The sequence below is a fragment of the Fusarium coffeatum genome (genome assembly GCF_003316985.1).
Source record: "Fusarium coffeatum strain FIESC_28 chromosome Unknown BRIP53273_contig_131, whole genome shotgun sequence".
Lineage (NCBI taxonomy): Eukaryota > Fungi > Ascomycota > Sordariomycetes > Hypocreales > Nectriaceae > Fusarium > Fusarium coffeatum.
This window is the reverse complement of record NW_022157924.1, coordinates 70043-83046: the sequence shown is the minus strand read 5'-3', so window position 1 is coordinate 83046 and position 13004 is coordinate 70043. Positions and strand designations below refer to the sequence as shown.

The following is a 13004-nucleotide window of genomic DNA, read 5'->3' as shown; positions in this document are numbered from 1 at the left end:
TGATGGCCCTGTTCTTGCTTGAGACCTTTCATGATCTGCCGCTTTTGTCTTGCGATTGCCAGTTTTAAAACATGGGTTGAAGACGGGATATTATGGATAATGTCATCTATGAGTGGAAGAAACTTAACGAGGAATGAATTGGCGTACTTTGGATATATAATCAAAAACATTCATAATGTCAGGTGTATCACTTTCGAATGCACCGCTTTGCCTGATGGTACCACAATTGATCGTACGAGCTACTGAGATACATGAGCCATTCCTCTGCCATTTAAGCAGGGAGTTAGAAAGCGACAGTATAGCACTTTGATTAACACCTTTCCCCCTGGACCGTCCATTGTCGCTCCCTATGGGACTGCTTTCCATGCCCAACGTTATGGTTTCGCTGTTCTCGACTGTCCAGTTCCCTCTCGACAATCACTTTGAAAAATTGAGCAATCTCGGCAAGAGCAACCTGCTGCTCATCGGGAACACCAAGCATCTTGAAAGTTGACTGCGCATCAACTAACTGCTTCGCAATCACCGAGTCTGGCTGGCAGAGAGTTCGAACACCCATGGCTCTAGCATTGACCTTCATAGCATGCAGAAGTCCGCCAATTTCGGCAGGATCAGCTTGTCGGCGGCCGTAGAAGCGGAAGTCGTCTATATGCAGGTTGACTAGCTCGAGCTGCGTCTCCAGGTCGTATCGAAAGCCAACCACCTTGGGACGACCCTTGCTCTGCCACACATCTGCCACCTTCTTGAGTTTGTCTGGCACAAGACGACCCTTGTCCAACTGCACCGCGATGTAGTCGTTCAACGCTGTGCTCAGGTTGAATTCGAGTTCGCAGTAGAGGAGACTTTGCTCTCTTGCGTTCAGCGAAATGGTAATATGAGATGCTGGACGAGGACGAACAACAGGCTGAGCTCGTCGAGAAGTGTGAATCTCTGCCTGAGACTGAGTTAGACAGTACCGAACCTTTGGGGTGTTCCAACTTACCACATCTTTGGCCATCTTCTTGATACTGTCCAAAATTCCAGTTTTCTTGTGAGGAGCTTTTGCGACGTGCTCAACGACGCCCCGGTCCGTACGCTCTAACCACCCATTATCACCGATCATCGTTTTTTCGCCCTTCTTTGCACTGGGGTAGTCGGTCCCTCTGAAATAGAATTGCAGCGGCGAGAAAAGAGGTGTGTTCTGAACAATTTGGTCGTTAGTGGTAGTACGATTGTTGTTCGTGTGCACTGTTACGATCTGAGGAGATGTCGGCGAGTGTAGTTCCATGGCATGGGCCTTTCGCAATCCATCAGCTGAACTCTTGGAGCGCCGAGGTCTATTGGCCAGTCCCCCCGTATGGGCTTCGGATTCTTTGATTATAGACGGATCCTGACTCAGAAGCCACTGCTTGTATGATTTATTTCCAGTTTCGTCCACGTTGGAGTGTGACCGAACGTGGCTTAGACGGAGTGGTGAGGGACGAGCTGTAGGTTGAACAGAGTAGACTGAAGAAGAGTTATCTTCGAACATTGAAGCACGCTCGAACCGGCCTTCCCCAAGGGGAGAGACTGCATCAGGGATGTCCTCTAGGTCGGTTGATCGAGATGCAACCCCATGGAGGCGGCCAGTCGCGAGTTGCAGTGGAGAAGGTGGGTTTCTTTGACGACGCTCTGCTATAGAGAATACGTCTCTGGAAGAATCTGAGTGACGACCGGGCATGAGCTCAGAGAAAGTTGGGGAATCTGCTCCCAAGCTGTTCTCTGGAGTGGTCCACATATAAGAGCCTCGAGTTTGAGGACTTTGGTGTTTACTCTTCCGTGGCGTTGATCTTGGTGTTGACATTGCAGACTTCTTCTTCCTCGGTTTTATTGATTTGTTCGGGCTACTGTTCACGTTTTGACTGAATCTGCAGGAAAGTTAGCACGAGTTCAGACTTGTGTTACCAACATACGCTTCTGTTATCTTGTCAACTTGGCTCTCAGTCAAGTCCATACGGATACGGAGCGGTTGAGATAGTGAACGTGCTCTTGATTCTGTATCCAAGGGCGCCATCACTGCAGCCACTTGATGGCGGCTCTTGAGTGAGTGATCAGATGCAGGACCATCCGTCAACTACCTTGGAACAGATATACTGTTTTGAAAAAACAAAGCAGCCTGAGGTTTTTAAAAGATTCCCATAGGTTGCCCCGGGTGAGGTGGCGGGTTACATGTGTTGCTAGTGTTGCCAGTGTTGCCAGTGCCAGTGATGTGACAGCGCGAGAGCCTTAGACTACCTACCTAGTAGGTAGAAGCTTTAGGTCAGCCAGCCTCGGGGTATCAGAAGAATTGATCCTTGAAAGCCTACCTACCTGAGAGACGAAATGGTTTTGTAAATTTATGCCAGATTAGACAAGCACTTAGGCTACTTTATTGTGGTAGTCTGCGCCTCAGAGGACGATTCTTCTGTTGCGTACCCGCTAGGCTGTTTGATACTGGCTTCAAAAAGCTTCAGGGGATAATGTGGTAGCTTCTCAATCGTATTTGTTGTCATTCACATCTAAAGGGAGAGCGCTCTCGGTGTAAGGATCGTTTGATGACACCAAAAACTCGGCAACAAAGGAATCATTTCTGTCTTTCGATGTCTATAGAAGAAATGACTCAAGAGCGTGATATATTCCCATCATCTGCTTGAGTTTGATGTAACATACACATATCGCATTATAGGTAACCAACGCCGCGAAGATTCAACATGAACTATGCTTCCACCGGTAATCAATGCCACTATCGAACCAAAGCTGGGGTGTAAAGGGTCCTTGAAAACTCCTTGTGTACACCAATTCCTTCGGTTGGTATCCTGAGGCTATTCCCATTGCAATATCTTCGGCAACTGGTAGTTCTCTTATGAATGGTGGCAAAGGCCTGTTATCTTTGAACAAGCCAAATTTCCGCGCAAAGTTTGCGTTGGGGATTTCACAGTCTCTGACACAGATGTCCAGCCGAGGCTCGAGCATGCCATGGACCACGAAGGTTGAGTGCTCGTCGTGTTCCAATGCAGCTCTAGGTGAATTGTCCGTTGCATTATTCTTTTCGGCCAAATGGAATCTGTGTATTATTTCAGTTATCATCTCATACCTCATGAGCCTTGTGCTTAGGGAACGGTGATGACCATGCTTGGCTCGCTCGCTTTGTCTAGATAGTCTTTCTGGAATTTCCCTCCGCGATAGCTCTGCTAGATCGGCGGACTTTTCGCCTACAAGTCTGCCTCTGTGTCCCATGTTCTGGCTCCATTGCATTTCGTGAAATTCTCTGGCTTTGAGTTGTCGAAACGCCCGCGTGCCTCCGCTGCGTGACGAGACGTACATAGTATGTTCTATCATCCAAGTCTTCCGTGTCCCAATTCCACTTGGATACAACGATGATCTCATTGTTACAGGCGAATAATCAGAAAGGCGTGTGCTGTATCTTTGCGGATGAGTATGTCTCCACTGAACGAGTGCAGCAGTCGGTGTGATGCTGGATGTGACGGTGGTCAGGTGCGGAATATGAGGGAGCTCTAGGTCTGACTATAGTTTGTGTCAGCCAGCTCAACGATATTTAATGCAATGTTTCTCACATGTCTGTTTAGGTGATCGTGTCTCCAACGCTGAAATGCTGCGCCAGGATCATCTGAATAGTGGCAATCGACTTCGATCAGCTCGTAAAGCACACCTCCTGCAAGTCCAAGCAGTTCATCACCGAGGTGGTCTCGTAGCACCAGAAAAACCTACACCTTGTCAGACAGCAGTCCTCCTCGGCATGCAAGTCACCTAACAAGTCGAATACCGTCACGGTACTGGTAGTTGCGAGGGACGTGAGCGCAGTATCGAACGAGAACGTTACGGCATTCTAACAATTTCTTAGCTAGTGGCCGCAGGGTCTGTCTTTTCGTGTACTGACTGTCTTCGTCAAAACCCTTGGTGTGGTCGACAGACTCGTCTCTGGCGAGATGCGTAGAATGTAACGACGTATCATCCATTCCTGTACTACAGGACTCCGAGTGGTTGGTTTTCTGAATGTATGGGGCAAGAGCTGGAAGCGCCTGGCACCGCGCTATATAGACCAGCTCGAGACCATATGGCTTGTAAAAGATGGAGTTCTAAATAATGTGTCGGGTAAGGACGCTCCATCGAGATGGTGATGATGGATTCAAGTTGCTACCTACCTAGGTACGTTAGCATCTACGAGAAGAAGAATCCTTTTAAATCTAGCAAGAAGAAACGACAATAGTAGGTAGGTACAAGCGACACCTGAGAACAGGAAGGTTCCTTCCATTCTGGTATCTGCGCTCACGATGGAGCGACTTCCGTTTTCGTTTTGTCTCAGCTCACCATTACACTGAAGGTCCGGGCCTATCTATCACCTTTCGTATAACCGCTCCGGGGTATCACCCATGAGCGCGTAGGAAAAGAAAAATATAACTAATTCATGCTCGGCTAGAACAGTAGCTTGGCTGGTTTGCCATTGCATCTCAAGCCTACATCCTTATTGTCTGCCTCGCCATAGGGTAAGTATCACCATTTTGGGGGCAGTTCTGTTTTTGCTGGACAGGATCTCACGAAGCATCGTATAAGCCTTGGCCATCCAATCACTGAAGCCAGGTCTTTGATTGTCAGACTTGTCATGTTAGGGATCTTGGGAAAATGAGATCTTCGGTTTGCTGCCCGGCATTCGTGAGGCCCACAATGGTTCCCCCCGTGGATGGCAGGTTAATCATGCAGTTAAGATTTGTTAAGATCTCCTGATAGAACAGTAGGCGACACTATCTAAAACCATCTTACTGCATCACCCTTGCAGCCGAGACAGAAGCCGGACCCGGTCACGGCTTCCCGAAATCAACTCCCGATTTCCCAAAAAGGCAGTCAGTCTAGACTTCCTGCCTCCTCTTTGCCCCAGAACCCCACATTCAAGACATCTGAACCCCCATGACGACAAGCAATTATCTGTGACTTGGCTCACCAAAAATTTACGGGGCACATCTTTGGGGACCCAGACCCAGACCCAGACCATTCACATTCAGCCTCTCCGATACCACGCCAAAGAAAGAGCCAAGACGCTCTCCACAACCCGTACCGAATCTGATGCCGTTAATTTTCCTCGGGTTCTAACTCTCTCAATCTGAGCCGCACGCTGACCGAGTCCTTACTCCCCCGGCCGAGCCCCCCGGCATCTCTGGTCATCATGTCGTCTTCGCATATAAGACGCGACCCCCCATCGACATGACTTGACCTGACTTGACTTCTCCAGATTGACTACACTTGGTTGTCCACACTAACAGATACCCAAATCGTCTCTTTTACTGTCACACACCATGTCTCAATCACAAACTGATCGCTCACCTTACTATGACATTGGTAAGTTTTTATATATTCATGGGAATTGTACGGATGTCTGACATGGGCTCTTATAGTCATTGTCGGCGCTGGACCAGTTGGTCTAATGCTGTCAACCTGCCTTGCGCGTTGGGGATACAAAATCAAGCACATTGATAACAGAGCTGAGCCAACACCGACTGGTCGAGCTGATGGAATCCAGCCGCGTTCTCTGGATCTTCTTCGCAACATGGGCCTCAAGTCTGCTATAATGGCACATAAACCAGCTCGAGTTTACGAAGTTGCCTTCTGGGATCCTGCTTCATCAGGCAATGGTATTGCCCGGACTGGAACATGGGCCAGCTGCCCCGACTTTATCGATGCCCGTTATCCATTCACAACCCTGCTGCACCAGGGCTTGATTGAACGTGTTTTCATCTCGGATCTGGAGAAGAACGGCGCGCAGGTCCAACGTCCATGGTCCATCAAGAGCTTTACTTCTGATGAGAAGTCCAACCCTGACTACCCCGTTACTGTCGAGCTGGAGCACGTCGACGGCACAGCCCAAGAGACTCTGCACGCCAAGTACCTATTTGGTGGTGAGGGTGCAAGATCGTTTATCCGCAACCAGCTTGGTATCGCTGTTCATCATAAGGACCCTATTGCACACGTTTGGGGCGTCATGGACGGTGTAGTGAGAACTGACTTTCCTGATATCAAGGTGAGTTCTTCGTCCTAGTAATGCCTTGGTTCTGTTTACTGACTACAGGTAGATGAAATGCACCATTCACAGTGAACATGGTTCTATCATGGTTATTCCACGTGAGAGCAACATGGTCCGTCTCTACATTCAGATTGCATCCTCGACAGACCCAGACTGGAATCCTAGACGTACAGCCACCGAGGAGCAAGTGCAGGAATCGGCCAAAAAGATCCTGCAGCCATACTCTATTGAGTGGGAGCGCGTCGAATGGTACTCCGTCTACCCTATCGGACAAGGCATTTCTGAGAAATACACATTGGACCAGCGAGTTTTCCTTGGCGGTGATGCTTGTCACACCCACAGTGTAAGTCATTCTAAACGGATAGAAACATCATGTGCTGACAAAATCGCAGCCCAAAGCAGGACAGGGAATGAACACAGCGTTCCTTGATGCCCAGAACCTTGCCTGGAAGATACATGCCGTCGAATCCGGCTTTGCTAACAGGGAGATTCTAAAGACTTACGAGACAGAGAGAAAACACGTTGCTGAATCTCTTCTTGACTTTGACAACCGATATGCCAAGCTGTTCTCGCAACGACCCCCCGCAGCTGCTGAGGTACAGGCTGCGTCGGCGGATCATGGCAACAACGCGAGTCAAGAGAACGAATTCATCAACACTTTTAAGGAGTCTTGCGAATTCACCAGTGGATACGGTGTTTACTACAAGCCAAACGTTTTCAACTGGTCTCCCGACCACGCCGCACAGTCGCCTCTTATTCACCCTCAAGGAACGAAGTTACGGACGGGCCGCATTTTCATCAACTCAAACGTAACACGAGTCGTGGATGCCAATGTCGTCCATCTTGAGCAAGAAGTACCATTGAACGGCGCTTTCCGACTATTCGCCTTCGCGGGCGCTCCATCAAAAACTCGCCAGGCCCTCAAGGATTTTGCCAACCATCTGGGCAGCCAACGATCCTTCTACGCCACGTACCAGCGATCTGATCTGGACAAGGTCTCGTACCATGAAAAGCACCTCCCTCATAGCCGTTTCTTCACCCTGTCTACAATTTTTGCTGCTAGACGACCCGATATCGAGATATCTCGCGACGTGCCAGGTGTCCTCGCTCGATACAGGGACCACGTGTACGCCGATGATCGTTCCGACGCTCGGTTTGCGCAGGCGAAGGCTGTGGCTCATGCCAAGATGGGCTTGGATGAGGATCTCGGTGGAGTAGTTGTAGTTCGACCAGACGGATATGTTGGTATTGTCGTCAGTCTTGTTGAAGGCAGTGGCACAGTGGATGCGCTGAATGAGTATTTCTCAAGTTTCTGTACGAAGAAGCTGGGAGCTACCATGGCACAACTATAAGCCGATGATGGATTTCGGAGCAGGTTGTTATGAAATAAAGGGAAGATGTTGGTTTGATGTAAATGAACTCTTTAGCGAACATGAACACAAAAGCATTAGACAATATTGGGACTGTTACGTCGTGATATTGGATGCCTGATAGTCATTCACTGTAAGAGAATAATTATCCTCCAAATTGAAGGCAGTAAGATAAAGCAGCGCCAGTGCTTGTCTTAAGTTAGGTAGCATAAATAAGATGACCAAATGATTTCATCCCTGACGGCTAGCTTTTCTAACACCATGACTGTAAGCGAATTCAATGGCCTTACTTACCTAGATATGCAAATATGTATTTTGGATGTTCCTGCCTATCCGACTGTACCAGAAGATTAGTGATATATCAATGCAGTCGAGCTATATACTTATAATACCGTAGTGAATTGGTTAGATATCTATACCGTTGTACGCAGGCTACCCAGTAACGCTATCGTGGGGGAACATAGCTTCAAGGCACAGATGTGGACTGGAACAGCTGTTTGAGCAAACAGATTGATCGCTTTGTGCATTCGTCCGGTTTGGCTTTAGACTTCATCATGGTTGAGGAATTCCAGCCACGTCGAAAAGGAAGTTCTACTCCGTTAGAGTAAGCTGTCTAACTCGGCAGGCTTGTTACATTCTTGTCACCAGTGGCGTTCGATCAGCCTCGATATGAAATTCCTCCCCTACAGTTGGCGCATCAGGCGATCCACAAATCAAACAGAAACAGTGATCGTTAGGACAATGGTAAATGTTTATGTAAAATAGTTTTTGTTAGGCATTACGTCTAGGTTCCCTCCCATGCATGGTGGAAGGGGGGTATCATGGCTAACTAGACACATGAGTCCATCTCTTTCTTTTCTTTGACCCGTTCATATTAAACCATAAAAAAAGGGCAAGCCGTTATCGTCATCATCAGACCGGCCGTCAGGGGCATCTTTTAGCGCCCTCCCAGTCCTTTATCGCCTCGTTAAATGCAATCTCAACATCCAGGAATACTTGGATGAGCGGCCGGATGCGTACATCAGAGCCAGACAATCTCGCAAATGAATAGCAAACCCTCCCACAACCCCGATGATGTAGTTTAAACAAGAAATCAAATCATGTCGCCATAAACGCCTTGCCTGCCTCGTATGACCATTTTCATCAATGATGGTCTGTGATAAATCCATGTATGCAAGTCATCAAGCTCAACTGAAAAACAAAATTCAAAGAAGGAGGAAAGCGGAGGGGGGAATCCCGCCTCGCCTCTGTCATCCTAAATAGTGGTTTCCATCTTAACCATGGAGGAAGAGGAACCAACTCGGAAGACGCGTTGTAGCAAACTATGCTTGCTACCGTTTGCTCGCCTGTAACTGAGGGCAAAGTCGCAACCCTCAGTCGAGCTCATCGAAGTCCGACTTGGTGATCGGCGGCGATCGAGCTCTGCATCCCACCCGTACATATCGTCTACAGGGGACGCAAAACGAAACGCTTGGTGATCTGAAGTGGTTGAAGGGCAAACCATGTCCTCACTGCTAGAAGCAGGTGTAGGTAGGTAATTGGACACATCAGCCATTGGAACTGCGTTGACGTTTTCGTGGCCTCCAGAGCATACAGGTGATATTGATAGAAGTGGTGGATCAGTGCAGTGGGAAGATGATGAAGCATCGCTTGACTGAGCAGCATGGTTATTCGTCGGTGACTGCATACTAGTAACGAGCTCGGATGGCTTGTTCAATCGTCTTCTCATGCGTATATTCTTCTGTACGAGAGACGTCTTCACACCATTTCGAGTGGTGTCAAATTTTGCGGCCGTGCCATTCCCAAAACCGCCGCCTTGTCGGAGGTCAGGATTGTGGTACCAACCATCGTCAGCTGCATGCAAAGTGCCATGCAGAGGAGGACCAAGACAAACGCTGTCCGTCTCACGAGAGATATCATGAGCCCAGTCGGCTTCGTTGGACGATTCAGGTAATGACGCGACCTGTGACCCTCATAAGGAGTCATGGTGCATATGGAACCCTTCGGCAGGATGGGATGAGGTGGGGGCAGAGCGTGTTCTTGAGCTCTTGCGGTTGAAACCCAGCTTGGCGCCCATCTTCTTCCAGCCCTTGTTGTGAGCAGCCACAGCACGTTGGAGACCACCAGGAGAAGTAGTGAAAGCCCATTCCGAAGTGGGCGGCGTAGTTGGGGGAGTCATGGGTTCCATCCCCGGAGTTGAGTTACAATCGCTGTCGTCTGTCAAGGACTCGGGCTCGGCATGGTGCATCGAATTCATCGATCGGACAGGAGCACCCATACGATTGTTGCTGTTTGAGGACCGGCGAGATCCACGGCCTTGCTCCTCTGCGGGTGCATCAACGTGCATGGGGGCGACGGATTGGAGGAATGGGACGAGCAGAGAATCATTCATCAGTTCGTAGAGAATTCGACCAGCCTCGTCCAATTGTGCGGGGTGGGGAGGAGAAGGGCCGCAAGGGAGACCGAGCAGCTGATCGCGAATGCGAGCCGGGAGGTTGACCTCTCGAGGAGCACAAGGGATGATGTAAACCTGCATAAGCTTTTCCCATAACACACAAACGCGGTCATTATCATCTTGGGTGCGGTTCGGGTTGTTGGTGATGATTTCGTTATAGAAGGCGGCGTATCGTTGCGAGTCGAGAGTAAATTCGAGGCTTTCCATACAGTGATTTTGAGAAAGATAGGCCATGAAGGCACTGAGAGTCCATGGTGGCGAGGCTACATCGAGTAGGATTTCGGTTAGGGAAGGCGGGCGAGAATTGGCTGTGCCATTCGGTGTGGAAGTTCCGGACATGAAGGCCTCGCTAACGGGTCTTGAGATGGGTGAATCGACGTCGAAAATGTCCTCGAAAGCGGAGGATGGTTGAGGTGATGGCGGAGGTATGTTACATCCATGGCAATCGATAGACTGCCTCCGTGAGCGCGACACACCCATCATTCTAGGGTCAGGCGCTTCGAACGTCCTAGGCAAGTGATGGATAGTAAATAATCAAACAAGGAAACAGATCCTAGACTTGAAGCGTTTCGAAGGGAGGGGACAAGATCAGGTAATAAGAGCGAAACCAAGTGGAGTCGTGGTAAACCGAAGCGGATAGTGGAAATCTGACACAGAAACTAACGCAGATGTCCTTATAGTGGAGGCAGGAAGAGGCGTCGAGTCTAGATGTAAGGCTACCGCAGGAACGATGAGGCCATCAAGGTCAAAGTATACTGTGAGCCTGTCCAAAAGTATCAGAAGGAAACACTGGAAGAACGGCCGCAGTGTGGATTGAAGATATGCAGAGGCCGGTAGGTGGCTTGTTATGGGGCCAATCTGCACCACGAGAGGAGTCGAGCAGGCAAGATTGGGTTCAGGGATTGCCAAGATGGCAAGATTGAGGTCTGAGATCGTGCGGTACTGCAGACGCGGAACGAAAGTAAGAAATGTCACAACGGACAAGACGGGTAGGGTAACTGATGATCGGACGTGATAACAAAGAAGTCCGCCCCAAAGTTGGTCCAAGTGACGTTTTGAGGTCAATCAATCCCAAAGCGGAGATGGCGCAAAGAGGGTCGAGGCCGTCCGGTGGGAGCGTAGAGGTTGCTGGGTAGTTCCCAAGGGATTGGAATGCGAGGGTCGTGGGAGCCGCGAGCCGGCGAATGTCGTCGTGGACGGATTGCGGATGGTGGCTCTACCAGAGGGCTTGGCGAAGGCCGGGCAGAGAGGAACAGAAGTCTGAGACGGACGAAGACGACGAGAGTTCGACGGCGTGCAGCCGACCGCGAGTTTATCGACAAGATAGCAGATCGTCTAGAGCGAGAGGGTTGGTTTGATTTGGTTTGGGCGAGAGACAGGTCGAATCGCAGGAATGCGGACCTGGGGGGATCCAAAGTGTAATAAGAGGTCCAGAGCCCAGACCCCAGTTGCAGAGCAGGTAGGCTGTGGAGGTGGAAGGGCGAAAGAGCGTGGGTGCCGACGGGCGTATAGTACAGTATGAGCGGCGTTGGAGAGCAGCGCTAAATTTGCGTCGAGGCGGCAGATCTGCTAGTTGGTTGGCTACTGAGGTACAGGCTTGGGTCTGGCGGTACGTATTGGGTTTTGGGGGGATCTTTGTCAAGAAAGGAAAGGAGGGGGGAAGGAGTTTACAGTTGAAACAGGACAGGCCCTGGTATGCTAACGCAGTTGTTTATAGGAGGATTGTGTCCGGGATTTGATTTGGAGGAATGGGCGAGAGAAGAGAGAGAGCGCTTTTGGAAGTCTTTGAGATGAACAGAGTAGAGTAATGTGATGTATCGTACTTTTGAGCTGGTTGAAGGAGTGAATAATTGAATCGAGTGTGTATCGTCACTTTGTGATGTGCGAAAACAACACCAAAAAAAGGAAGGCGACCAGAAGCGGGTGATGGGCGAACGGGGCTGGGTCGAGCTTGATTTTAAAGAGAAACCTCGCTGATGAGATTTTGCTGTTTCCCCCCCTTGGCTTTCTCGTTTTTCGGTCACTTTTTTTTTTCTTGTCTTGTAACCTGGACTGCTAGTGTGCTGTAGAGGGGCCCGGACGGAGACACAAAACAACACAGGGTGGGGAGGTTGATGTGGAGATGAAGAGGACAAGAAAGAAAGAAGCCGGGATGGAAGGAAAAGTGGGTAAGCAGGGGGTGGGCTTAGTATTTACGACGTCAATAACATAACACTGCATCTGTTACAAGCGGAGGGAGCGAAACAAACCAAACCAAACCAAACCAAACCAAACCAAACGATCGGGAGACCTCCATACCACCTGTTGGACATGAACATCAGACAAGCCCTACCCTACCCTGCGCTGCCCGAAAGACTCATTGAGAATTAGAGCAAAGTAAATATGGAACCCAAAGGGATCAAGTTTGTGCTGTATCATTTTGCCTTGTCTCTGACAGGGGCAGCTATGGATGCTATGCTGTGTTGTACTGTATCGTGCAGTACAGTACATACAATACAGTCGGGTCCCTGCTGCTGTCTTAGCACTAAGTAAAACCTGACAGCTGACCGGGAACATGTTCAGCCAAAGAAAAGTCAAAACCAGCAAGGGGCGGGGCCGGGAGGCGACGACAGGCTCGAAAGCACCAGAGGTGGCGGCGTCAATAACGACAACGACGGGCTTACAGAGGGTCGGGCACTGGAAGTACAGTAATTAGGTACTGTTCTGGCCTAATCTAAGCGATGCCTTCAGGGAAACCAATAGCGTTCTGTAACCCTACCTAGACTCCTGCCTCCACCAAGATCAATCAGTCAATGGGATCTTCACTCGGATACCCCTGTGTAGCATCTTTGTCTACAGTATCCGTACCGCACCCAGACAAAATGCTTGGCTAACAAGGGGTCGGACACGGATGCTCACATATTCACGAGGGTAAGGTGTTTTCAGCCTGGCGTTGAGGCGAAGAAGCCTTTTGGAAGCTCTCCCTTCTTTCATTGTAAACAGGGGTTCAGAGTGCCCTTTTGATTGGCGGTGTCGTGTATCCGTATATCAAGGTGTTTTGTTTTGTTTTCCGTTGATAATGATGGCCTTTTGTCTGCACGTTTCTCGAATACCTAGTTCTGCATCGCCCTGCAATCCCTCCCTCCTTGATCCATTTGTTCATTCGTCGAGA

General features: G+C 49.5%; 3 protein-coding genes across 3 annotated transcripts; 1 reads left to right on the top strand and 2 right to left on the bottom strand.

Annotated features, from left to right (window-relative positions):
* Positions 1-310: 310 nt before the first annotated feature.
* FIESC28_06051 (uncharacterized protein) lies at positions 311-1753 on the bottom strand (the record flags this gene model as incomplete). The annotated part of the gene is made up of 2 exons (XM_031160196.1): positions 311-931; positions 980-1753. The coding sequence occupies 2 exons, from the start codon at positions 1751-1753 to the stop codon at positions 311-313; spliced, it is 1395 nt and encodes a 464-aa protein (XP_031015745.1).
* A 3550-nt stretch (positions 1754-5303) lies between these two features.
* On the top strand, positions 5304-7380 carry FIESC28_06050 (uncharacterized protein; the record flags this gene model as incomplete). The annotated part of the gene is made up of 4 exons (XM_031160195.1): positions 5304-5346; positions 5403-6025; positions 6078-6371; positions 6421-7380. 4 exons carry the CDS (start codon positions 5304-5306, stop codon positions 7378-7380), a joined length of 1920 nt encoding a protein of 639 aa, XP_031015744.1.
* A 1990-nt stretch (positions 7381-9370) lies between these two features.
* On the bottom strand, positions 9371-10333 carry FIESC28_06049 (uncharacterized protein; the record flags this gene model as incomplete). The annotated part of the gene is made up of 1 exon (XM_031160194.1): positions 9371-10333. One exon carries the CDS (start codon positions 10331-10333, stop codon positions 9371-9373), a length of 963 nt encoding a protein of 320 aa, XP_031015743.1.
* Positions 10334-13004: the final 2671 nt, after the last annotated feature.